Source organism: Capricornis sumatraensis, chromosome 8 (genome assembly GCF_032405125.1).
Source record: "Capricornis sumatraensis isolate serow.1 chromosome 8, serow.2, whole genome shotgun sequence".
Lineage (NCBI taxonomy): Eukaryota > Metazoa > Chordata > Mammalia > Artiodactyla > Bovidae > Capricornis > Capricornis sumatraensis.
The window spans coordinates 70602157-70628043 of NC_091076.1; the positions used below are offsets into that span (position 1 = coordinate 70602157).

At 52.4% G+C, this 25887-nt stretch overlaps 2 protein-coding genes across 2 annotated transcripts in view; one reads left to right on the top strand and one right to left on the bottom strand.

The window, feature by feature from the left end:
- The first annotated feature begins 51 nt into the window (after window positions 1-51).
- Window positions 52-5993, top strand: TRAF4 (TNF receptor associated factor 4). Its single transcript, XM_068977673.1, has 7 exons — window positions 52-263; window positions 3215-3266; window positions 3843-3947; window positions 4025-4186; window positions 4278-4439; window positions 4531-4686; window positions 4942-5993. The coding sequence occupies exons 1-7, from the start codon at window positions 121-123 to the stop codon at window positions 5572-5574; spliced, it is 1413 nt and encodes a 470-aa protein (XP_068833774.1). The 5' UTR covers window positions 52-120; the 3' UTR covers window positions 5575-5993.
- Window positions 5994-8692: 2699 nt separating this feature from the next.
- FAM222B (family with sequence similarity 222 member B) overlaps window positions 8693-25887 on the bottom strand; it is a 57314-nt gene continuing 40119 nt past the window's right edge. The window contains exons 2-3 of the mRNA XM_068977261.1: window positions 19635-19756; window positions 8693-12542 (exon numbers count right to left, since the gene is read on the bottom strand). Coding sequence (XP_068833362.1) covers window positions 10933-12542; window positions 19635-19716 — 1692 coding nt within the window. The 5' untranslated portion in view covers window positions 19717-19756 and the 3' untranslated portion in view covers window positions 8693-10932. The remainder of the gene's footprint in view (window positions 12543-19634; window positions 19757-25887) is intronic.

Here is a 25887-nt window from a genome sequence, read left to right on the forward strand (position 1 = left end):
GGGCCGCGAGCGGGCCCCGGCCGCCAGTCGGCGCCGCCCGGAGCCGGGAGCGCGGCCGGAGCGAGGCACGGGCTGTGGGGCCTTCGCGCACCCGGCCCCGCTCGCCCGTGCCCGCCCGCCATGCCCGGCTTCGACTACAAGTTCCTGGAGAAGCCCAAGCGGCGGCTGCTCTGCCCGCTGTGCGGGAAGCCCATGCGCGAGCCCGTGCAGGTTTCTACCTGTGGCCACCGCTTCTGCGACACCTGCCTGCAGGAGTTCCTCAGGTGCGGCCCGGGGCGCGGGGAGCGGGGACGGCCGGCCGACAGGGACGGGAGACGCTGCCCCGGGAGGGCCGGGGCCGGGAGCACGCCGGCTCTTTGTCTGTGCCGCGGCCCGGTGATCTCAGGGGTGCCCGCCGTGACGTCACGGGGCTGCGGTGACGTCACACCCCGAGGGAGGGCCACCCCCCACGCACGAATCCGTCGGGTCCCGAGTGCCACGCGCCGGGTGGGACGAATCCCGTGCCTTCCCGCGGGGTGGAGGTGGGAAAGGACGCCCTTCCTGACCTGCGGCCGGCCCTTCCCCCTCACCTGAGAGCCAGAGCGGCCTCGGCCTTGAACTTTGAGTCCCTCTGGGAAGAGGAGGACTAAACCCTCTGTCCCTCGCGGAGCCTTAAGCCTCCGGAGTTTTCACCCATCTAAGCCCTTCTCATCTTTCCGATGTTTCCAAAACGGCAGCTATTGTTCTCCCATTTCACAGATTCAAAGGAAAACTTGTCCACGGGTCGCGCAGCTACCTTCAGGCGCACAACTGCCTAACTGGGAGGGGGGTGTCAGCGCGGGGTTTGTGCTCGAACGATAGGGGGAGGACTGTGACGCCCCGATCTTCAGTGAAGCAGGAGCCCGTTCTTGGGTGCCCCTCCCCGCCTCTGGGGGTCTTGGGTACCGCGGGTGGTCTAGATCGTTAGGGAGGGCCCCGCACCCCGCCGTCTCCCGCCCCTGCTCATCCGTCCCTCGGCTCTTGGGCCCTCATCGAGTTCTGGGCGCCCTGAGCTGTCCTGAGTCTCCAGCCCGCGCTGGGAACTGCACTGTCCGGGGCGTGGGGAGGCCGGAAGAGGGAGCCCCGGCTCTTGGGGTCGTCCGCCGAGAGCCCCGGGGAAGTTGGGCCAGCCGCTGCCGTGTGTAAGGAGGCTGTATGCTGAGTGTTCGCGGGGCCCAGACTGCGAGAGCACCTCCGGGGCTCGTGCCTGAAAGGCTCCCTGCCTCCGTCCGCCGCGGCCCCTAGCCCTGCGATCTCCGCAGGCCCCTTTGTTTTGTTGTTCCCCGCTGCCTGGACCGGTCCTGCCCTCACATATGCTCCTGCTCGAGCCGCGGTGCGGCCCCCCTCCTCCTTTTCCCTCCCCTCCTCCCTCCTCCCGTCCGTGTACACACGCTCTCCTACCGACACACAGCCCCATTGTCTTCTCCCGTGCCCTTCCCCGGCCCTCTGGTTTCCAGATGAGGCCAGCTGAGCCTCCCCCCACTCCTCAGCGGACCCATCCTGCCTGCCTCGGGGGAGGATCGGGGGAAGGGGCTGTCAGGCTGGTTTCCCTCCCTTCTGCCCCTCTCCGCGGCTTCTGCCCCTCCCCCTCCCGGAAATCCCCTCTTCCTCTCCCCCAGCCCCCTCCCCCCATCCTGTCTTCTCCCCTGGGTTTGGGCCTCTACTGCACAGCCTGGAGAGCTCGGCCCCGGCCTCCCCCCACCCCGCGGCTCACTCTGAAGCCCGGGGAGGGAAGGGATGGTGGGACGGGCGCTGCCCCGCCCACCCTAACAGCTAGGGTGTCCGCCGTACTGGGGGAACCTTTGTTCTGGCTGGGCCCCAAGCTGCCCAGGCTAATCTGCCTGAAGCCTGGGGACTTGCCTCAGCCCCCCTCCCTGACTCCAGAACCACGAAGTCAGCACATTCCTGAAGCAGCCAAAAGCAGACCCCCCCACCCAGGCCCACCCCTTGTCCCCTGCTCTTGCCAGGGCTATTACTCAGGTTGGTCCAGGAAGGCTGGTTGCCCCGTGGGCATGGGCACACCTCCTCAGTGCCTGGGCATGTATTCATCTGGGCATTGGCAGCATGGCCAGTAGTAGTCGTGGGATCAGGGGGAGGAGATGGGTGCTAGAAATCCCTTGACCGCAGGGAGCAGGGGACTGCCTATGGCCTGCAAAGTGCCATCCTGGACAGGGGCGCTGTGTGGCCTCTGCTTCCACCTTTCGTCCTGGCCTGCCTCCCACCTACCTACCTGACTCAGACTTGCCAGAAATGCCAGGCCTGAGGGCCTTCAGTCCTGCTGGGTGAGCCTTTGCCCTGCCTAGGCTGCACCAGGCAGCAGTGACTGGTCCTGGCTGGGGTCAGCAAGGCCATGCTGGCAGGAGGCATGCCACAGGTTCCTGGAGTGCTGACAACCTGGTGTGGGGTTGGTGAAGGACCCGAGGGCAGCAGACAGGGTCAGCAGGCTTTGGATGCCCGCTGTGGAGTGAACAGTCTTGGCTGTGCTTGTCTGGCCAGTTTTTCTGGGACTAGCCTCTCTCTGTGTAAGAGGTAGTAGAAACTGAGCTGTGGAATCAGGCAGGCGTATCCTGTTCACCTGGGAGCCCCAGTTCTGCCAAATGGGGACTCTGAGCCCCTTCTCGGGCAGGTGGTGAGAACGGGGTGGGAGTGTAAACACAGGACCTTGGGGCATCCTCCTCCTCTTTGCTTTAGAAGACACACCCACCTAGGAGGCTCCGGAGGTGGGGTCAGGTGGCCCCAAGATGACCTTTGCCCTGGGTTTTTGGCTGGGCACCCTCATGGGGACTGGACAGCCCTGGCACTTAATCTCAGCCCATCTCACCCTCCCCTGTGAGCTTCCAGCCCAGCCAGTGCACATCAACCTGGGGGACTGGGTGGCTGGGCAGCCTGTTCCTTTCCCAGCCCAGCTGCCGTCCTGGGGGGAGGGTTGCCAGCTGCCACCTGTTGGCCAAATGCTGCCTGAGGCAGCTGCCTCTGCCTCTGCCTCTGCCGGGCCCAGATCCCCCCGCCCCCGGACAGGAGCCGGGCTCTTCCCGGGGTCCTGGAGAAGTGGGTACCCTCAGGCCTCTACTTGCCCTCTCAGGTGAGGCTGCCTGGGAACCCATCTGGTGACACAGAGGGTGTTCTGGCTGGGGTGGGGAGGGTGGCCTGGGGTCTCCCCTCCAGCTCTGTGACCCTGTCCCCTCCCCTTTCACAGTGAAGGAGTCTTCAAGTGCCCGGAGGACCAGCTTCCTCTGGACTATGCCAAGGTGAGTCCACCGTGCCAGGTACAGGCTCTTGCTGCCCTTGGTGGAGGCTGGAGCTGCCGCTGCAGCCAGTGGGCTCAGGGCCAATGTCAACCCGGTGCTGTGCGCCCCCACAAAGGTGGCCTGTTCCTTCTACCAGGCCAGTTTGCAAATGAGGCCCATGTTTGCCCTGGAGGACAGGCACAATGCCCAGCCTGTGGGGGTGCACAGAGCTTCTCTGTGCCCACCAGAAGTGTTCCCCTCCCCTTTGGGTGGCTGGCCAGACCTGTGGCTGAGGGCCAGGACCCCTCTACTAGGGGGAAGGAAGCAGACAGTGTGGGGGCTGCCAGGGGCTGGGCAGGCTGATTGGCTGTCACCCCAAAGGGAGCGCCCTGCATCAGGGAATTGAGGAACCCAGAATCTGAGGCTGGAGCAGATGCCACCAGCTGCGCTCTGTATGCCTGGGCTCAAGGGGAGTTTAGGGGGAGGGAGGTTATTCCTGGCTCTGAGGAAGCCAGCAAGCCTATGGGGGGCTGGAGGGGGCGGGAACTGGGGATTGTCGCAGGCGCTGTCCCTGATCACTGCTCCTCGTGACCCCAGATCTACCCGGACCCAGAACTGGAGGTGCAGGTATTGGGCCTGTCCATCCGCTGCATCCATAGCGAGGAGGGCTGCCGCTGGAATGGCCCCCTTCGGCACCTACAGGTGAGCCTCTGCCCCAGGTGGCAGGACAACCCCCAACCCCCTACCCCGGCAGGCACTAACTCAACCCCTCCCACCAGGGCCACCTGAATACCTGCAGCTTCAACGTGGTGCCCTGCCCCAACCGCTGCCCCGCCAAGCTGAGCCGCCGCGACCTGCCTGCGCACCTGCAGCACGACTGCCCCAAGCGGCGGCTCAAGTGCGAGTTCTGCGGCTGCGACTTCAGCGGGGAGGCCTTCGAGGTGGGTGGGGCGTCGGGGAGGGGGCGGGGCACCCGGGGGTCCGAGGAGCCCTGAAGGCTCAGCGCCCCCCGCAACCCCCGCGCTTCCACAGAGCCACGAGGGTGTGTGCCCGCAAGAGAGCGTGTACTGTGAGAACAAGTGTGGTGCCCGCATGATGCGGCGGCTGCTGGCCCAGCATGCCACCTCCGAGTGCCCCAAGCGCACCCAGCCTTGCACCTACTGCACCAAGGAGTTCGTCTTCGACACCATCCAGGTGAGGCCCTTCCTGAGCCCCGGAGGGGGCCGCGGGGCCAGGAGCAGGGAGTCGGGCCGCTGACTGCTCCACTCTGCCTCTGCGGCCATAGAGTCACCAGTACCAGTGCCCAAGGCTGCCTGTGCCGTGCCCCAACCAGTGTGGCGTGGGCACCGTGGCTCGGGAGGACCTGCCAGGCCATCTGAAGGACAGCTGTAACACCGCGCTGGTGCTGTGCCCGTTCAAAGACTCCGGCTGCAAGCACAGGGTGAGGTGCCTTTTTCCCTTCCCCTCAGCTCCCTTCTTGTGTTTGAGACCTCAGACGTAGGCCCTGAGTGGCCCCTGCTGTGCTGCCCGGAAGGCCCAGTCCTTCCTCTGCTGGCCGGCTCCAGCCTTATTAGTGCCTTGTCTTCCCCATTCAGGGCTCGGTGCCCACTACCCTGTACCCCTCCTCCCCTCTCCCCTGAACTCACCCCTACTCACTCTCCTCTTTTTCCCCCATGGCCTGGGGCTTTGCCGACAGTGCCCTAAGCTGGCGATGGCACGGCACGTGGAGGAGAGCGTGAAGCCGCATCTGGCCATGATGTGTGCCCTGGTGAGCCGGCAGCGGCAGGAGCTGCAGGAGCTGCGAAGAGAGCTGGAGGAGCTGTCGGTGGGCAGTGATGGCGTGCTCATCTGGAAGATTGGCAGTTACGGGCGCCGGCTCCAGGAGGCCAAAACCAAGCCCAACCTCGAGTGCTTCAGCCCCGCCTTCTACACGCACAAGTATGGCTACAAGCTGCAGGTGTCCGCATTCCTCAACGGCAATGGCAGTGGTGAGGGCACCCACCTCTCACTCTACATTCGCGTGCTGCCGGGTGCCTTTGACAATCTCCTCGAGTGGCCCTTCGCCCGCCGTGTGACCTTCTCCCTACTGGATCAGAGTGACCCTGGGCTGGCGAAGCCACAGCATGTCACTGAGACCTTTCACCCTGACCCAAACTGGAAGAATTTCCAAAAACCAGGCACTTGGCGGGGCTCCCTGGATGAGAGTGCTCTGGGCTTTGGTTACCCCAAGTTCATCTCCCACCAGGATATCCGCAAGCGAAACTATGTGCGGGATGATGCGGTCTTCATCCGTGCCTCTGTTGAGTTGCCCCGAAAAATCCTCAGCTGAGAGCAGACCAAGCGGCAGGAGAAAGGGGGAGGGCAGTGACCTCCATCAGGCACGGCTGAGCCTGGAGAGGGGGCCGGACCCCCTTACAGCTGCTTCTGCTGCCGAGGCTCTGGTACACCGATCCCCCGGTACGCTGATCCCCCATCCCTCCTTCCCCACCACCCTCAGGTGCCTCCTATTGGTGCTTCAGCCCTGACCTCTGGGAAGAGCAGGTTTTAGGGTCATCAAGGGCTTGGAAACCAGCAAGCCCCGGACCTGTCTCCTGGACAGGGCAGACACGCCTTGGTGCCGGCTACACTCTTCCCGGGACCGAGGTGCCTGCTGGTGCTATGTCCCAAGAGCCATAGGGGGGAGGGGGAGTTGGGAAACTGAGTGGGTAGTTAAAAGAATCTTGAGATCGGATTTCTCTTATCCTTTCCCCAGCTGTGTCCCCTCTGGTTATTTATTTACTTAGTGCCAGGAGAACACAGCGGGGAGCCCTGATTTTTAATAAATTCTGAATTGTATTTATTAACTTGGTTCCAGCCTGACTCATCTGGGTTGCTTAGGGTCCTGGAAGGCTGGGCCCTAGGGTGAAGTCAAGGGACCTGGTAGGGGGGGCGGGGGGAGGGAGGGAACCTGCAACCGTTCTGGCCCGAATCCAATGGCGCTCGTGGATTGCCCTCTGGTGGAGGACAGAAGGATTGCAAGGGGCTTTGTGTGGAAGAGTTGCCTGCTGCTGCCCTCTGGTGGTTCGATGAGGGAGGTGCAGGCTCAACACAATAAGGGCTGTAGTCCGTGATTCATACCCCGCCAAAGCCTAGTGCCTGTCCTTTGGCAGGTGTTTCTTGGTCTAATGATAGTAGCTACCATTCATTGAGTACTTTTGATATTGCAGACACTGCTAAGCATTTTATATGCATTATTTCACTAAAAGGACCTTAGTGAGCTGTGATGAAGACAGTGCAAATTCCCACCTAGCACAAGATACAGTTGGTCCTTTGTGGGTTTCACATCCTTGAATTCAATCAAGAGTAAACTGGAAACACTTGGGGAAAGCTACAAAGAGCAAAACTTGTTGGCCACTCATGGGCAAATTTACCTGGTGTTACATTGTATCTACAGATTACTTAAAGCACACTGTAAAATGTGTGGTTATATGCAAATATTATGCTATTTTCTATCAAGGACTTGAACATCTGTGGACTCTGAGTTGGGGAATTCTTAAACCAGTTCCCTGTGGATAATGAGGGATGACTGTGAGCACTTGGTGAATGTTAGCCTAACTCCAAAAGCCTTCGAGGTATTCAAAGCACTTGGATTTCCCCATCCACACTTGCTTTTCATACAGGCCTCAAAGGGGGTGCCTGTGATTATCCATATTTGAACTGACTTCAGTGATCTTCCAGCTATTTTGGGGCAGGGCCTGGATTTTTCTTCCCCTTATCACTGGATTCTGTTTTAAGCTCCAGCAATCCCTAGATTAGCTTCCTTTAATTTTGGCAATAGATTTGGTTTTGGATCTTCGCTGTGCTTGCTTTTTGGCAAGTTACTTAGCTACATGACATCCTTACTCTCGCTGGTAAAATGAGAGTAATCCTGCTAGATTTGTTGTAAAGATTAACTCATCAGCATAAAGGGCCTTACTCTTGCCTGGCCCTAAGAGGCCTGTGTATGGAAAATACTGTTCAGGCTCAGAGTATGGGAAGGAGAAGGTTCAAAGGCTGTAGCTTGCTGTCTCTGCTTTCCCAGCCAAAGACTCAGGTGAAGATCCCTTACCAGAAGTGACAGGAAAGGTCTATGCCTGAGACAGCAAGCCTGAGGAACTAACCAAAACCTTCAAAAGGTCAAATTCACTCATCTAGGGAGAGACGAAGCCCTGGCTGCTTTGCTGAGAAACATGGCTCTTTCATGAGCTAAACCATCTTGGTATAGTGAGGCCTGGAAGCTGGTAAAAGACCATGGGCTCTAGCAGAAAAAAATGCCTTAAGCACAGACCTGGGTTTCCAGCACCAACAGGTGGAAACTCTTCTGCGTTAGCCTTTCAGCAGAAGCCAGACGGCCCCCTCCCCAGATCAAGTTCTCCCCCTGCTGGCAGCACTGTGCCACTGCACCATGCCAGGCGGTAGGTTCCCATAGATTGGTGCCTCCTTTGGTTGACCCCATACCCATACAGCTCATTCCTTGCCTCTGCAGGTGGTCATAATTGCTTGTGGAACTCAAGGCAGGTTTTGCATCACAGTGTGAGTGGGGCTCAACTGTCTACTCTGTTTAGCCTTGTTACTCTAGGCTGACTGTAGGTCACTAACGAGTGGGAATTTTCTTTCACACGGATGGGATGAGGAGTAAAGGCAAAAAGTACCTTCACAAAAAAACACCCCACAGACAAGGGCATGCTCAAGGTGCTTTCGACTCCATCAGTTTTGAGAACCACCTATTAACCATCTGATTGCACACTCACTGAGTTCCACAGCCTGTGGGATCTTGCCTTCCCTCCATCACATCTTAGCCCAGACCCAAACTCAGCAGGAAGGGGAGACCTAGAGCTGTTGTGGATTCCCGCCCCCCCCTCCCCTGGAGACCAAAAAAAAAATCTCCAATCAGTACTCAACATTTTAAGACTGAAATTGCCAAGAGGGCCACTTTTCATGTTACAGATTATTACAACACTTATCACTTGTCAGAGGTCCTCAGAAATTCCAAGATTTTCAAGGGGGAGGGGAGGGACACTCAGTCTTAAGTGGGCTTATTCACAAAACAGATCCCCATTTTTCAGTGACTGATGGTCCTTGAACACGGCAGTACACTGAACTGGGCCTCCAGTGAAGGGCGGCGAACATAACCATCAAGTCCGACCAAGCCCCCTACAGCCCTGCCCAGGGGAGATGGCCAGTCAGGCGGGTGCCCCTTCCAGGGGCTGACTCAGCACACCTGCCCTGGGATGATGGGTGGGGAGGGCTTCTGACCGGGACAAATACTTTAGGCGGCCCTATAAAAATGAGAAATTACTTTTAGAAAGTATTAAAAACTGTTAAGAAAGATCATCTCAAACAAGCATTAACGAATAGGACAAGATCAAAAGGTGAGTTTTCTCTTTTTACTGGTTTATAATAATCTTAAAAACCCCATCACACCCATAAACCACCACAGGTGAGAGGATGAGGGAGACGGAGAATGAATGCTACAGTATGTGGACGGCGGGAGACCCAGATTATTCTCTAGGGGCAGTGTGGAATGGAGGCGGGGGTGTGGGGTAGGAGGCCCTGGCGTGGACCCTTATTGCTGGTTGGGGGTTGGCTGGCAGAGGGGAAGAGGGGCTCAGGGTGAACTAGGAAACATCTCCCACCAAAGGTGAGGGTAGTGGGGGGCAGGGGGTCACAGTACATTTTCCATGCAAACTAGGGGTGGGAGTGAGAGCTTCAGATGCACCCCTACACAGGAAGAGATGGGTTTGAGGTTTGATTTTTAAGCCCCCAAGTTGGTGTCTGGTCCAATTTTCTAAAATGGCAGCTCACCTTTTGGGGAGAGGCATTGGAAGAAAATTACAGCAAAAATATCTGGTTTAGAGATCAAGCAGGGGATAAGCTGAGACAGTGGTGTCCTTTCAGAGAATTTAACTCAAGAGAAGCAAGAACTGGAAGGGGCCCCTGGGTGAGATGGTGGCCAACACACTGGGAGAAGGCATCACACCAGAAGCTGCTGGCGCTCCTGGGGGCTCAGGACAGGAAGGTACCAGTGTCTACAGACGGCAGCAAAACAATGGGGAACAATAAATTAGGACTTTCATGTTGCTATCATTTGGCATAACACAATCAGGCATTATTTTTCCTTGTTTTTTCTTTTTAAATATAAGGCAACTTGCCAACACATAATTTAAAAACTGGTCTTCAGTCACATTGCTTCAGATCACTAGAGAATTTCTGGCTAAAGAACAGTGGATAGTACAGTAAACAAAACCAAGAATCTTAAATAACATCAGCTCACATTCCCCAGAGACAAGATGAAAGGGTAGGGCTTATACGGTTAAAAGAAAAAAAAAAAAACGCCCAACTATGTATCTTTAACAGGAGGGTGCAAACCATTACAACAAAACATAATCTAAGTTACAGAAAAGTTAAAAATTTCTAGCCAACTAACTGTCACCTGGGAATGACACTGAGCGTGGAGTGGGTGAGGGAAGGGCGAGAGGCAGGAGGGGCTGTTTCCAATAGAGGCCCATCTCCAGCTGTTGGAACCATGCTCATTTGGTAAAGGAGAAGTCAAAGAGCTTAAGGCTTTGAGTTTTTTTTCCTTCATTAAACTGAGGGGCTGCGGAAGGTGACTAGACAGTGAATGTACCTGTGGGGCCGCTCACACACATTGCTACTCAAACCCACGCTACATTCATACAGAAACAGGACGTTTAAAACTTACAGTGTAGAGCAATATTCTTAGCCAGTGTAGAGAACCAAATGCAGTTTAACTTTTTTTTTCAGTGTTTTTAATTCCAAACTCCAATGTGATCATCCTATACCTACTACCTAATTCCTCAAGTAAGACTGGCTTTTTGTTTGTGAGGGGGGAGTGGGGTGTGAGGGCAGCAGGTGACTCAGGAGACAGACAACAGTGAGGAAGGTCTCGGATAAGCCAGACATCCTGGCATTGCTCTAGGGATGGAAAGGGAGTTAGGAACCAAGGTATCATTACAAAGACAGGTTCCCCGGCCCCGCTGCCCCTGCAATGTCCCAAGGCCACGGCCACATGCTTGCAGGATGCCCTTGAGGAGTGTGGCAAGGACGAGTGCAGTGGCTCTGGGTTCAATGCAGGTGTAAAAATAAAGCCTTGAGGAAGGGCTGGGAGGAGATGCAGACCGGGTCAGTTTTAATTTGAGGTCTTTGGGTAAATAAGAAATCGGCTCCCAGGGCACTTGGGAAGTCTGGCTTCTTAGTCCCAGAAAGAGAGAGGGAGAGGCCTAGCTTAGGCGGCTGGATGCTGACTACTACCTCGCCTGGGGACCCTTCCCTTAGCCCATACCTCAGTCCTAAGGGCAACAGTGAGAGGTGCAGGTAGAGGAAAGGAGGCTGGTGGAAAATGGTGGGCAGGAGGTGGTGGGGAGATGGGGCAGGAACTGGACTGATAGGCAGGCAATGGAGAGTCAAGCCGGGAGTTGAGATTAGGTCCCAACATAAACCCAAAAGTTGCTGGGGCTGGTACGGGTGAAGATGAGGGCAAAAAGGACCCCCCTCTGTCCTCAATTAGATCCCACTAGATTCCCTTTCTTAGACATCTAAGAATGATCACTTTGGAGCAGTGAAACTTTGAAACTATCCAATTACCCAAAAGTAAGACTAAACCTAGGAGGGTGACGTATGACGTGGAACTGGAGGGCACCAGGGCTCCCTATCTATACCCTGGGTGCTGAATATGAAGACTTCGACTATCTGTGGGGTCAGGGGCTCGGTTGCCAGGGGCTCGGTGGGCCTTGGTCAGCATGGCCAGGCTCTGTTCTCGGAAGCAGGCCTGCTGGAAATCCCCACTTAGGTAATCCACCGTTTGTATCAAGCTGTTCTGGCTTGCCACTGGACCGCCCCCAGTCCCTGCCCGGAAGTGGGCCCCAGCAGCCACCGCCGCACAGTCAAGGGGTGCGCCCGCGGGCTGCCCACCGTGGAACGGCACAGCGAGGTCCTGAGACCCCGAGCTGTCGCTATTGGGAGTGGGCAGAATGTTGTTCCACAGGGGTTGGAAGTAGTGACCATTGGGGTAGGCCAGTGGGGCGGCCAGGCCGTTGACGGGTGGGGACGGGGTTGGCTTCTCCAGGGGTGGCTTCAGATGGAAAGACTGTGCCAGGCAGAGTTCCTGCGAGTAGGCAGGGGCCTTGCCCACCAAGCCAGGCCCTGCCAACTCGCGTCCTGCCGCATGCTTGCCTGTCAGGCCAGGGGCCGGCGTCCCACCGGCCTCACCGCACATCTGCTGCAGGTGGGCCAGCTGGTGCTGGTTCCAGGCGACTGGCTTGAGGTCGCTAGGGTAGCCAGTGGGGGCACGTGAGAGGCCCGCGGGCAGGTTGACGGGGCCTGCAGTGGGCAGCGCGGCACTGGCCGCGTGGGTGTGCTCCATGGGATTGACCACACATGAAGGCATTGGTGTGGGGACGCTGTGGGTCGACACCCGAGTGCTTGCATTGATGAGCAGACTGCGACTAATGGGGCTGGGGTTGGCGATCTGGCCCTCACACACTGAGGTAGTGCTGACGCCCGCCCGCGTCTGGCAAAACTGGTTGATCTGGTGCACGATGCTGCTCAGGTCCGGGGGCTGGCTGTGCTGCAGGGTGGCCGCCATTGAAAGGGGGATAGTTGAGGTAGACACAGTCACATTCGGGGGGGCATCTGAGTCTGGCATCTTCCGGCCTCCATGCAGCAAGGGAGTGGGGGGGTGCTGGAGACCCTGGTGAGAGAGGGCCTGAGGGTGGACCAAGCCCTGGGTCTGGGCCATGGGCTGAGGGTGGCCCAGGCCCTGAGGCTGTTGGAGGCTCTGGGGGTGGGATAGCGCCTGGGGTGGCGGGATACCCTGAGGGTGCTGCAGCACCTGGGGAGGGGCGTGGGCCAGGGTCTGTGCGTGCTGCAGGGCCTGCTGGCGGGCCAGAGCCTGGGCCTGGGGGTGGGCTAAAGTGCTGGGTGCCACAGTAGCATAGGGCGCCACTGGGGGGTTCATGATGGCCTCGGGGAGCAACCGGGCTCGGGTGCCGTCAAAGTCCTTGAGTATGCTTTTGGCTGGCACTTTGACAATGGCCAGCAGGCCTGCCCTGGTGGCGGCCTGAGTCGGGTAGGGGCTGTAGCGCTGGGCCGATGTGTCCAGGCCGTTCACAGTACGACGAACGTGTTTCCGCTGGGGAACCTTCACACTGTTGGGGAAGATTTTTATAGTCAGTGGGTTGTTTGCGACCTTCTTAGCATACGCGTCCAATTCGGCTGGGGTGGGGTAGTGAGCAGTTCTCATTTTCTGTGTAGTGTCCCCTAGAGAGAGAGAAGGGGAAGGAGAGCAGAGAAGGAGAGGGAGCTCGTCAGTGCCAAGCCAACCAGCCCTCCTAGCTTCCTGCCTGCAGCCTGCAGGGCAGGGTGCACGGGGCGTCAGGCCGAGCCTCCAGCTCGGAGCCAGCCTCAGCCCCAACAGAAACAAGCCTGGCTAGCATGCAGTGGACACGTCTCACGAGCCAGGGCTCGTGCTGAGTGCCAGGCTATCTCCATGAACCCCCGCTACTGTGTTAGGAGGCAGGTACTATCATGATGGTCCCTCTTCACAAATGAGGTCACTAAAGATCAGAAGAACAGAGCAACTTTCCAAAGTCTCACATCTTAGAGAGCCGGAACTGGGCCAATTCTCACGCAGAAGTCTCTTCAAGTTCCTACTGGCCCCTGCTGGCCTGGGGTTTGGAGGTTCTAAGCAGGGCTGCTTGTCAGGGCCACTCAGACCCTGCCGGGTGACACCCTGAGGAAGAGGGCACCCAGAATGGCTCCTCTCCGGTCTGCGGGGGCCAGTGAGGCGTCAGCTCTCTCAGCAGTGGCAGCTGGAGCACTGTGCCCACGGGGTGGGCATCCTGGCACAGGAGACAGGATGCTTCTTTTTTCAGGGGCAGAGGAGCGAGCTGCCAACATCCCTCCCCTACCCCCGTGTCACAAGTTCACTTTTGTTTACAGCTTACTCTCAAGCCTGACTGGGTGAAGATCAAAAAGCTTTATTTATTTCCTTGTGGGGGGCGACAATAATGACAGGGCTGTAGGGAGGGAACTGAGGAGAAAGGATTCAGAGCATCTTGAAGTTCTGAGAGCCAAAAATAGTCTGTATTCGGCCCCTGTCAGCTGTCACTTTCTGAAATGAAAGAGGAAAAACCTGCCCTCCTTTGGAGACTGCGGAAACACCGCTCAATGGGCCTCCGCTCAATGGGCCTCATTAATGCTAACAGTCTCTTTGTTCCCATCTCCAGTCGCCTCCCATCAGGGGGCTCCAGCGGATGTCGTGCTTGCAGTCAAAAAGGAAAAGGTTCTGAGAACAAGAGCTCTTTAAGCTTGCCAGGCTCCTGGCAAGGGGTCTTAGCGCCATTCTCCCTTTCTCCGAGGGAGGGTCTCCCCTGAGTATACACAGAAGGTGCTTAATAAAGGCTTGCTGAGTAAGTACACAGACTCCCCAAAGCAGAAAAAAAAAAGGAGGGGTGCGCTTGGCTGGGAGCCTGGGTTCAGCTAGCTGCCTGCCTCCCTCCCTACTTCCTCCCTGTGCTGGAGGCGGCCAGGGCAGACCAAGGACTAAGCTGACCAAATGCCTGGCTTGTGGCCTCAGCTGGCTTGGCCCCAAGGAGACCCCATTCAAAGTCATGTCGCTGGGCATCACTGAACAGAAGTCGTCTAGTGAGTGCTAGCAGGGAGAGGGCACAGCTGCCTGCTTTAGGTGACACTGCTGGTTGGCTGGCAGCAACTGCTTAGAAACTGCTGCTCTCCTCGGAAGCAAGAAAAGAAAGCTCCAGTTCAGGAGGGGCAGAGAGATCCGGACTCACGCTCAAAGAGGCAGGACTCAGCAAAAAAGGGTACAGGAGAAACAAAGGGTACAGAAAGGAAAAGGTTTGTGTTTTCAAACGCTGGCACAATGCCTTGAACCTGGTAGGCATTCTAACGTATTCAAGGCTCTACTTTATTTACTGAGTGCTGAATACCTGTTCCATCCATAACTGCAATGTCTGTAAGATGACCGAGCTGCAGAAGGCCTCAGAAGGAAGACTGTGACAGTGACAAGTGAAGACAGGAAGCAGAAGGAGGCAGAGAGGCCTGGAAGTCCCCCACCCACCAGGCAGCACGAGATGGCAACAAGGGTCAAGATGGCCTGGAGAACAGAGCTCTGCTGCTGCTTGTAAGCCTCTGACCCTTAGTGGGCTTCAGGATCCATAAAGGGAGGGCCATTTTCTGACCTGTCTTACATTCTCTTGCACAGAGGACACCAAAAAAGTCTGGGATCACTGAAGAAGGTCCCTAAACTCAAGGCACCAGAACTCCGTGAGAAGCTGCCCTGGTCAGCCACTGCGCTGTCACGTGACCGAGGAGAAGCGTGTGATACTTCTGGCTTGGCGTCTTCCTTACCCAGAGCAGACCTGCAGTAAGTACCTCTAAGCACACTGTCTGGCTCAACAGCTGGGATTCAGCTGAACAGGAGGAGTCTGAAGCTGCTGTGTTTCCATTCAGACAGGAAATGAAGGTCTGCCCCTCCATATAGGAAAAGTCTTGCTCCATGTTAACAAGCTTCTCTCCTTGAAGGCCAACTAAGAGAGGCTGGTACAGTGGCTTGCTGAATAACAGAGCTCCTTTGCTCCAAGTCAATACCAACTCTCAAGCTAGTTTTTTCTAGCAGAGGCACAAGGTGTGCTGGCCTCAATCAGGAGTGCGGGATGGGACACTACACCAACCAGCTCCCTCCGCCCTGGCTCCACTGATGCTGACAATGGTGATGAGGTGAGGGGCGGGGAGGCTGCACACGGGCTACAGCCCATTAAGGAAGACTCTCAGGAAGACAGATGAGCATACTAGACGAGAAAGAGGTCACATTCTGGGGCTCTGACACCACCCACTTCACATACCAGACTTCAGCCCAACCCTTCCGAATTTTTCTCAGTACTTCATCTCAGTCCCCACACAGGCACCCTGCAGCCTTTCTTTCTTCTGCATCATCTTCCTCTAAGTGCACGGCTGACACAGACACTACAGCTTTGCAAGCAACTTATTTAACTATCTGGTACCAACAGTGTCATTAATCGAGGCATAAAGCAGTGGAGAACAGAAACTCTGTGGTTAGAAAAGAGACTGGATTCAAGCACTGGCTTGATTATCTGACTACTCAGAGTGTCACTCAGTCATTCCTCATTTATAAACAGCAATGATACCTGCTGTCCTACCTCACAGAATTACTAAGATCAAAAAATCCCATGAGTAGGAAATGCTCTGTGAACAGGACCTGTAACTGTCAATGGTAATTATTCAAGGATAGCAGGTTTCGCTGAGTCTGCCCACAGAAGGGACAAAGTAACCTTACCATGAAGCCCTAAATGCAGGGCCTCCCAGACTTGAGTCTGGCATTAAATGTAGCAGAGAAAAGTTCCATGGACTAGGGACTGGGGGGGAATCTTCCTGAATCGAGGCTTCCCTACAAGGACCTCCCCGTTTATCTTTCTGTTTTGAAGATCAGAAGACACTAGTGGCTTACACAGCAGGAGCCTCTAGCCTGTGGGGAGACACAGGCCGTGCATCAAACACAGGCTTTGGAGTCTGACCCAAGAGTGAATTCTAGCCTAGTCACTGATTAGTCATGTGACACTGACAAGTGACAAACACTCTCATGCTTAAAAGAAAGATAAGTGAGTCTCCCATATGGAATTATCGAAGAATGAATGGGAACGTACATAAAAAAACACAAGATAGTGCCTGGCATATGGTAAGCACTCAACAAATGTTAGCTAATATTTCTGATGTTTCTCTGAGTTTATCCAGTCACTGGGCCAATTTGCCATTTCCAGATCTTTCCACTAGGGGGCAGATAAGCATACAAGAGTACAGTAAAAGATTAATTTTGATTATTTGTTCTAGGTCCCAAGACTCTACAGTTGAAAGAAGTCACAGTCACTGTCTGAAAGACAATCTGAAGACCAGGGACCTCTGGTCATTTCAACCACTCTACCCAGAAATCTTTACCAAGCCACCCTACCTGTACACCTGTCTGTGAGCTGGAGAAACAGGAGCAGAGGCTTGGGGTTAATGAAGGAAACAAATGTTCAAAAGCAAGTTTCTGGGGAATTAGGAGAAGACGGCTTAGAGGAAAACAAATTTTTCAAGTACAAAGCTCCATTTCAAGTACAAAGCTCCAAAATGGCTCAGGTCTCCTGAACCATGTGATGTTACAGAATAACAATCCAGGAAAGTTCTGGGAGGGCAGCCACTAACCACAATTGTGGTTTTCTAGCCTGTCCAGGACCCACCCAAAGGCAAGATGTCCCTTAATCCAGCCTGCACTAAGGCAAGTCATACTTTTGGTGGGAAAATACATCACACCCTCCTATACATGTAGAAGAGGATGGGGAGAAGAGAAAACACTGGTGTCTGAAGGGACTGGTATTATGATTCTGTACCTATGGCAGCTCAAGCCAGGGGCAGACTGACCAGCCAGGTGAATGACAGTGCTGGGCCAAAAAGCCACATATCCCCTCTCCTGAGCCCTGACCCCATCTCCCCTGCCTTAAGCTGACTATTCCAATATAAAATATACTAAGCTATTAAGCCTGATGCTGGGAAAGATTGAGGGCAGAAGAAGAAGAGAGTGTCAGAGGATGAGAAGGCTGAATAGCATCACCAATACAATGAACATGAACTTGGGCAAACTCCAAGAGATGGTGAGGGGCATCCGGGAGGCCTGGCGTGCTGCAGTCCATAGGGTCAGAAAGAGTCGGACACGACTGGGCGACTGAACGGCAGCAAAGCTATAAATATCTGTACCCCATGGAGTTTCCTAGGTAGCACTAGTGGTAAAGAACCTGCCTGCCAATGCAGGACACATAGAGACATGAGTTTAATCCCTGGGTTGGGAAGATCCCCTGGAGAAGGGCATGGCAACCCACTCCAGTATTCTTGCCTGGAGAATCCCAAAGGACAGAGGAATCTGGAGGGCTACAGTCCATGGGGTCACAAAAAGTCAGACATGATTGAAGCAACTTAGCATGTACACACTCCATGCCCACCTCACTAGATACTGAGTTCTGTGTTTTGAGCAACTTTTAAGACCCTCCTTAGGATGGGAGCAGGGAAAGGCTGAACAGCAGTCACAGGTTTTGACAGGTGGTAGACCTGGGCTCTGGAGAAGGCAATGGCACCCCACTCCAGTACTCTTGCCTAGAAAATCCCATGGGCGGAGGAGCCTGGTAGGCTGCAGTCCATGGGGTCACTAAGAGTCGGTCATGACTGAGCAACTTCACTTTGACTTTTCACTTTCATATATTGGAGAAGGAAGCAACCCACTCCAGTATTCTTGCCTGGAGAATCCCAGGGATGCGGGAGCCTGGTGGGTTGCCGTCTACGGGGTCACACAGAGTCAGACACAACTGAAGTGACTTAGCAGCAGCAGCAGCAAACTTGGGCTCTGCGCAGTGTCTTAGCTTCTCGTTTCTGAAGCAGACTGTTTATACTCTGTCCCACCTTAACGGTAAATGCTTAATGCTAACAGCTGTACATCACAGAACAGGATTTTTTTTTTTTCTCCTAATACATTTTGGGAGAGCAAAGAAGCAAGCAAGTGAGCTTAAAAACACCACTGGGTTTTCTTCTCTGCAAAAGTTTAGGCGTAGTTAAGTAGAGTCACAAGAGAGTTGAAGGGGTTGAAATACACTGTCCCCCAAATGGACAGGTAAGCCTGAAACCAGAGAAAAAGGACACCTCAATTCTTGAATACAGATTTGGGATAGAGGTTTCTGCAGAGGTGACTTGGGGGCTGCTTTGGGGAGAAGGGAGTGAAGATCCAACATCAGCAGCTAAGATAAAGCTGCCGCTTTGCCTTTCCTCCTAGATGGTTCAGCCCTTGCTGGTACACCTCTGGGTGAAGCTGTCAGCGTGTGTTAAGGACCTAGAAGACAGACGGCAAGCTGCACTCCGTCATCTTACCACATGCTTCTGCATGCGCTCCCTCTCCACAAGTGGGCCTGGAGGCCTGCGCCCAGTCACAGCGCATGAGCATGCGGCTCTGGGTGGCCAGAGAGCCCAGACGACACCCTCACCCGATCGGCACTCAGCGGGAGAAAGAAAGGCTGGGGCAGAGCTGGGACAGTGAGCTTGCCTACTGCGTCAGGCAGCCGCAGAAGAAGATTGACACCCTCAGCTCTGTTGTTACGGAGTTGCACTCACTGGCCAAATTCTAGATCTGGCCACGCTCTGAGTCTTACTCTCCCTCAGAGAAAGGAAGTCAAGGGGCCAGACTGTTTTTAACTTCTGCAGATAATCTCATGGAGCAGAGAGAGGGAAACTACAGCCTGAAAGCCAGCACTGGGCTGCTGTGCTTCTGTAGAGGGTGGTGCTGGAGCACAGCCGCACTCATTTGTTTACATACTGCCTACAGCTGCCTGTGCCCCATGAGAGCAGGGGTGAGAACACGCAAGAGACCATGTGGTATGATCCATTTGCCCCTTGTCAGAAAGAGCTTGCCAACCTCTGTCATAAAGGAGTCAGGTAACCTGCTGAGGCTCTTTTTCTGTTAAAGGGTAAGCTGAGATGCCTCGCTGATTTTCCCTTTTTGCTCTGAAACGAAACTCTATTCCAAATTTAGGGCCATCTTTACACTCGAAGACGCCATGCATGGTGATAAGCCAGGAATAGAATCTACCTCGCACATTCACGTAGTATAGGGATAGAAGGTAGGAATCTGGAAAAATACAAAGTCAGTGCCAGCCAATCTAATACAGGAAGCTAGCAGTTCTCCAAAATCCCGTCTTGGGGGAAGAATATTAACAGGAACATGCCCAGAGAGGCTGAGAAAGCTAGATAGTTCCATGTCCCTTCTGGAGGCAGGAGTTTGTTTGCTGTGAGCTGCGGGCACTGGCTCAGAAGGCAGACAGCAAGGCCAAGGGGGAACGGTCTGTCTCCGTGGCAGAGGGCACTCAGAGAGCTCCAAACAACACAAGAGTGCAAACAGTTTGTTCCAGGGATACAGTAAGTAATCTGGACTGTGCGTTTTCATTCCATTCCTCCCCGGATTCAAACTGAAACACTTCCTTGAAGGGTGATATATACATATATGATATATATAACACTGGGCTGTAAAACTCCATACAATCCTACTGCTCAACAGACATCTATCAGCAACAATTAAAATTAAGATGACACACACTGGGGAATCTAGTATTTAAGAGGCTCTCTCTGATTAGAGAAGCGTCTCGCATTGCCGACAAGTTCTGCAGCTGCTTTCTTGCTGTCTGTGCTGAAGAACATCTTGGAGGTACCACAGTCAGGGTACCCCAAAGTTGTCTCTGGGAGAACCTGGGTGGAGGGGAAAAATAAAGGACTGCATGCTTCCTTGGGATCCAGATTACTTACATTTCTGAAGTCCAGTGTTCATCTGCGTGTGAGAAAGAAGCTGAAAGGACAGGTCACCTGGCCCTGGTAGACAGGCTAGCATGGCAGACCGGCATCAACACAACATGAGGCAGCCACTCACACTGGAACAACAAAAAAACAAGGTCATGGAACACAAAGCAACTCACTCCAGGAAGATACCAGGGACATCGGATATCAGCCGCAGAGGCCCAAGTTTAGATAGATAAGCAATTTAATTAGCAGCATGTAGGACGAAAATATATCTATGTCTTTATCTGTAGAAACAACTTGCTCTCTACTATTGCTATGGCTCAAATATTTCAGTCAGCACAGATGCCTGGATGGGGAAAATGAAAACTAGAAAATGCCAATCTACACAAACAACTGAAGGTCTTTATGTTCACAAGCTACGGACACACTCACTTTCTTGCATTTCCCATAGGCTGCCTCTCCTCATGGCTTTCGGGTAAGCCCACATGGCAGCCACATAAATGGTATGCTGGCTCTCCTCCGTGCCCCAGCTAAGGCAGGCACAGAAAGGCTAGGGCACAGTCCAACTGAGGTGAAGGAAAAGACGATTTCTCCCTAAAAACAGAACAGCGTTCCTGAAGACAGCTCATCCTCATGGGGCCCAGCTCAGTCTATTCACAGACCTGGCTGGGGGCCGGGGCAGCCAGACACTTCCAGAAACAGTACAGAATATGAGACACAAAGACACCCCAAGTCCAACTTGTGACCCTGGTAATCTGAGCTGACTTTTTTTTTTTGGCCGTAACACTCAGCTTGCAGGATATTAAGTTTGCCAACCAGGGACTGAATTTGGGCCCTAGGCAGTGAAAGGGCATAGTCCTGACCATTGGACCACCAGGGAATTCGCCTGAACTTACTTTTAAAAAGAAGGAATAAGAGCATTCTAGAAGACGAGACTAACTACTATTAAAGCAAATTGTGTCTGCAAGTTTCTGAGGATTCACCTTCCCATGGCCTTTCACACAATTAGACCTCCAGAGCCACCCCCTCAAAAAAAGGAAAAAGAAACTGCTTTGCTCCCAGGGTAAATCAAGAAAGTGGTAGGCTGCCAGCAGCCCTCTTTGGGCAGGTGATTCTGATGTTGTAACAAGATGGCATGGTTTCATCAGTGAAGTCTTCCAACAACACACACACAGCCCAAGCAAGCAAACACTGATGTAGCCTTCTGGAGGGAAGGAAGCTTTGTCAACAAGTCAAGCTCCCCATGTACCAAGGACCACGCTTCTCTCCCATCCAAGTACTAACCAGGCCCGATCCTGCTTAACTTCAAGATCAGGCGCGTTCAGGGTGGTATAGCCACGGAATACACGTTTCCCACACAACTGTAACGTACTAAATCATACTGAATTCCTTTCCCACACTGCAAACCCCAGAAATCAGGATGGCTTGGTATTAAGGCTTTCAGATCACAACAAAAGAGGAACGGTGTGGGCTGGGGGGTGGGGAGGGGTGAAGGGGAGGCTCAAATGTTAAACAAAGACCACAAAACCTCTTTCTTTCCCTTAAAGGGTCCTCTCAGGTATGTGAAAACTACCTTGTCACGATGAGCATCAGAGAGCTCCAGCTTGCAAGGCCAGGTAGCTGAAAAGATACTTTGTGAAACAGGCTGCTCAGACTGTGTCTAAGATAGCAACTGCAGAAAGAACTGAAGCGTGAAAGCCTCAACGGGAACAGAGCTGCCCCGGAGTTCTGGCACAGATTCGGTCTTTTCAGGTCTCTGGTGGGTGGGATGACAGAATGAACAGTGTGCCAACTGCAGTGCCTTGAGAAACAGAAAGTCTTCTGTTAGCAAATGACTGAGGTACTGCTTACAACCCTCCCCGGCGAACGCTGATCTCTGTTTAACAACCTCTCCCCTGTGGTCCTAATACAGCTGAGGGCAAACTCCAAGGAAAGGAAGAGAATTAACAAATACTGGAGCCTAGTACCGTGCAAAGAGCTGTATGAGGGGCTTTAGTGATGTTTTCTTTCTGAGGTCTCCCAACCGTTCTTGGAGATAGGCAATAATTTCACTTGTCGTCTCATCATCTCTAGCCTGGATTATGACGACAGCTTTCCAAATGACCTTTCTCTCTGTTCCACCCCTGCTCCTATCACCCAATCTATTCTCCACACCGCAGCCAGAGTAATTTATTTTTTTAATTGGAAACCATATCAGCTCAAAAATCTCCAACGACTTCCCCTCTCACTCAGAATAAAATACAAAATCCAAACATGGCCCACAAGGCCTTCAATGATCTGTTACTATCATGTATCTGACCTTATCTTCTAACCTCCTCTGACCCTTTTGCTGACTCTAATTCCAGCCACTGTGGTCTCCTTGGAGCTCTTCCAACGAGCCAAGCACACTCCCATCTCCAGGCCTTGTACTTCACCTAGAAAGCCAAGAGACTGTGATGATAGAGGTACAAAATACACATTCATTCAGCTGTTTTGCAGATACACTATCTCCCTGTACTTTTTAGAAGGGACTAATCTACGAATGATCACTGTAATCTCTGATAGACCTAGCAAATCCTGATGCCTACAACCATGAGACAAGTGGGGGTTGTGGATCCTAAAGAGCTGACCATAACATACTGCCCTTCAAGCCACAACTCTGGATTTCAACAGGAAGAACAGGAGAGAATTAAGCCAGCTGAACTGTGGCAAAAGGCATTAGTGATTTACTGAGGGCAAAAAAAGGAACAAAAATAAGAGGTGAGTTCTGTAAAGACTCCAGAAAGTCAGTTTTTAGTCTGAGCAGGAAGCAGTCCCAGAGTTTGGGACCTTCAATGATTATGTTCCCAACCAGAAACCCCCAGCAAGTCTAACTTCTGAGCCCTTACTGGCATTATCTGGGCTGCCAAGAGCACAGCCCCTCGTCTGTGCACACTTCCTTTGCGAGTTCAGGGACCTGTCATCCTTTCCAAAAGACTGCCTCTTGAACTAAGGAAATCTTCAAGCCCCCTGAGGAGTTTTACTGAAGTCAGGAATCAATTTCTGCCAGGGCAGGGAAGACAGAGAATGTGGCAAGGTTCACAAGGGTTGTGAGGAAATAGGAAGAAAGCAACTTGCTTCCACAAGCCATTGGAAAGCAGGGATGCATTGTACAAAGCACTTCTCTGGAGGCTTGGCAGCTGAGTACAAGCCTCTTATTTAAAAACTTCAAGCCACTCACACATTTTGATTACCATCTGGCTTTTTCTTAAATGTATATTCCAATATAAGTTACAGCTGATAACTTCCACAAGCACAATTAGACCCAGAAATCAACATTACCTCTAGCTTCTCTGAAAGGGCCTCAAAATTCAAATCCTGACTTCTTAACAGCATCAAGTAGCAACCTGGTGCTCAGGCCAAATGAGCTGCAGACATCACAGAGAAAGAAAAAAGATCTCCTTGGCAGAGCCTCTCTGTGCGTCTCAGCCAGCTTTCCCACCACCAGCTGGTCTGCTCCCTAACCAGGGGGACGACAGTATCACAGTGAGCACAGAACTAAGGTGTTCAGACCCTCCTGGGGCATTTGCACAAGTGCTGGCTCTCCCCAGACTATCTCTAAGTAAAGGAACAAAACTCTGACGCCACTGGGAAAATTCAAAAGGACTTTCATCCATGCCCCCCACAACTCCCCCACCTCACCAAGGTTAACAGAGGTTTTATTAGAGTTGTGAGGTCACACTCTCTGCTTTCCTGGGTGGCATCTGATAAAGGGGCATCTCTGCCTTGGGACAGGTTTGTGCCGGTAGGAAAACCTCAGCTGTTTGTACTGTTTGTCCCTGTTTATGCTTAACAACCACTGGAGGGTAGAAAATGAGGAAAAGAAAGACTCCTCTTCTTTTTTTCTTTTTAGTGAGAAAAGGAGGGGAGAGAAAATACTAGCAAAGGTTTTTTTACTTGGGAGTCGGGGGTGAAGTGATGGAGAGTCATGACCCCCCAGGAGAGTCTCCTACCCATAGCCTCGTGCCTTCCAGTACCCTTATTTCCAAGACTCTCTCCTGCTTTCCTTCTCTTTCTCTGCCTTCAACCCCACTTTCAAAAAGAATTACCACTTCCCCAAAAGTAAAGGTTGACAAATCCAATTTCTGATTCACGCTGTGGTTCAAAATTTTAAATCTGCCATTGATGGATTTTAATTAAAAAAATGAAATTGAGAGCAGTGCCATCTCTGAAATCCCAAGTAAAAAAAGAAAATGTTATGCCCCCTTGTTACCAGACTCCACTTTATAAAATACACCCAACAGTGAAAATCCTCATCTTGAGAGAGTATGATTAACCCTGAGAAACTGCATTCATTAAAAGAGTCATCACTATCTTTGACTACTAAGTTTTCTCATCCATGAGGTAAGGGCTTATCTAAAAAGACTGCCTTTCAGTAGTGGGGGTAGAATTCTCATCTTACTGCTCCCCACTCCTTTACTCCTGGGGTCCAAGAAATTAGGTTAAAAACCGAAGGGAATACTGCTCTGGGGAAAATAAACAGGGACAAAGATGGTAAAATATTACATGTTCATCAAACCAGACTCTGCATAACCAGTCTTCTTTAAGGTCTGTGTCACTAAAATCATCTATTCAAACAAATAATTCTGTCAGTCCAGGTAACTGGCAACTTCCAACTACCTTGTACTTTTCACTACTAACCCAATCTCAGTAACATTCAGTCATTGCTCAAAGGCATCTTTCTTCTCTATCTTTAACACAATAGGGGACTTATCACCAGCAACTGAGACCTCACAACTCTAACCTGGGACAAAGAGCAGGTGAGAAAGATGGACAGTCCCTCTGGATAACTTAGTTGCAAGCCCTGAACTACCCCTGCTGCAAACCACCTCCACAAAGCTGAACACAGGAGGCTCAAGGGATTTGGAAACATTATTTCTAACTACCCTTTAAGACCCATCACAAAAGGTCCTGTTCCTTTCCTAGTCCCTCCATCCCCCACCCCACCACGTGTCACTAACGGTGCTTTCTCTGCCAGTGCTTTCTTTAGCATGAGCTTTCCTGGATCCTCTCATTATTTATTTCATCTAAGGACCCAAGTGCTTGCTTTCTCCTGAATTTGTTATTCAGGTCGCAAGAAAGTATTTGCCCTGGACATTCTAACCTTTCAACTTGAGCTTCTGAAGACTATCTTTTATTTATCCTTCCCAGTTACAGGGTCAGGACCAAGATTATTCATGTAACAGGTGTTTAATAAATACTGCTGGCTCACATTCCAAAAGAATAGCAAATACTTTAATCCCAGGGTCTGGAATTTATCTGAATTTAGGTCCTTGAAACACATGAATAACACAAGTGCCAAAAAGTGTCTGTGCCGGTGTGTACACAGGTGCCTTTACTCTGGGAATGAGGGAGCAGAAGAGACAAAAACTGCCTAGGTGCTTAGAAAAAAAAGGCCCAGGTACTACTTTTGCATTGTACTGAAAAGTATCTGCTGGCTTCTGCACATTAATTACCAATAGGTAGAAATCAGTGTTCCTAAAAATCTGAAATGAAGGTTACAAGCTGCTAAATCAGAATTTGCAGTTTCTCGTTAATAGCCTTCAGTTTCCTAACAGGGCTGTGTCACTATAACTTAAGCTGAACCATTTCAGAAAGACTGACAACCTTTGTACTTAACCACATTCATAATCACAGGCAGAGCTGTCAGGTTCGTAGGATTTTACTCGTAAGTACCTGGGACTGTGCACAGCAAGACAAAGAGATTAATAAGAAATCAGAAGAAACTGCTTCCTTGCGATAATACACAAATATTGGATTTTTTTCCTTTTACAATTTCCCGTAGAAACCTGTACCAAATCAGAAAGCTTCTGATTATTACTTAGATGAAATATAATTCAGCAAATAACCTATAATTATGTGGCAATTTTTAATCTTCAAAGGCCTGCATACCCCATGAGTTCATGAAAAGCTGCTAGAGAAGCACAGCTCTCACATTCAGATGGGGAAACTGAGGCAACAAGTTAAAAAAGGAAATCTGTAGGAAAGATATCAAAGTTGGGAGCGATTTTAAGGCTCAGAGTGTCTAAAAAGTCCTTCAATAGGCACTGACTGAGCTTAAAACAAGTCACACCATAGACAGGCATTTATTCTGATAAAAATGAAAAAAGGCAGGTCCTCAGTATAGCTTCTGTAATCTTACAGATCAAAGTCACAACATGGAAAAAGAATTTTAAGAATGTAGCAGGCTGTTTAAAAACCTTGGCAAGCATGTGTTCCAAGAGCAGCTAAACACGCAGCTTAC

Coding starts and splice junctions, on each gene's coding strand:
- TRAF4 (XM_068977673.1), top strand. CDS start 121: ATGCCCGGCTTCGACTACAAGTTCCTGGAGAAGCCCAAGCGGCGGCTG. Junction 3,948..4,024: donor GCCCCCTTCGGCACCTACAG/GTGAGCCTCTGC, acceptor CCCTCCCACCAG/GGCCACCTGAATACCTGCAG. Junction 4,687..4,941: donor ACTCCGGCTGCAAGCACAGG/GTGAGGTGCCTT, acceptor CTTTGCCGACAG/TGCCCTAAGCTGGCGATGGC.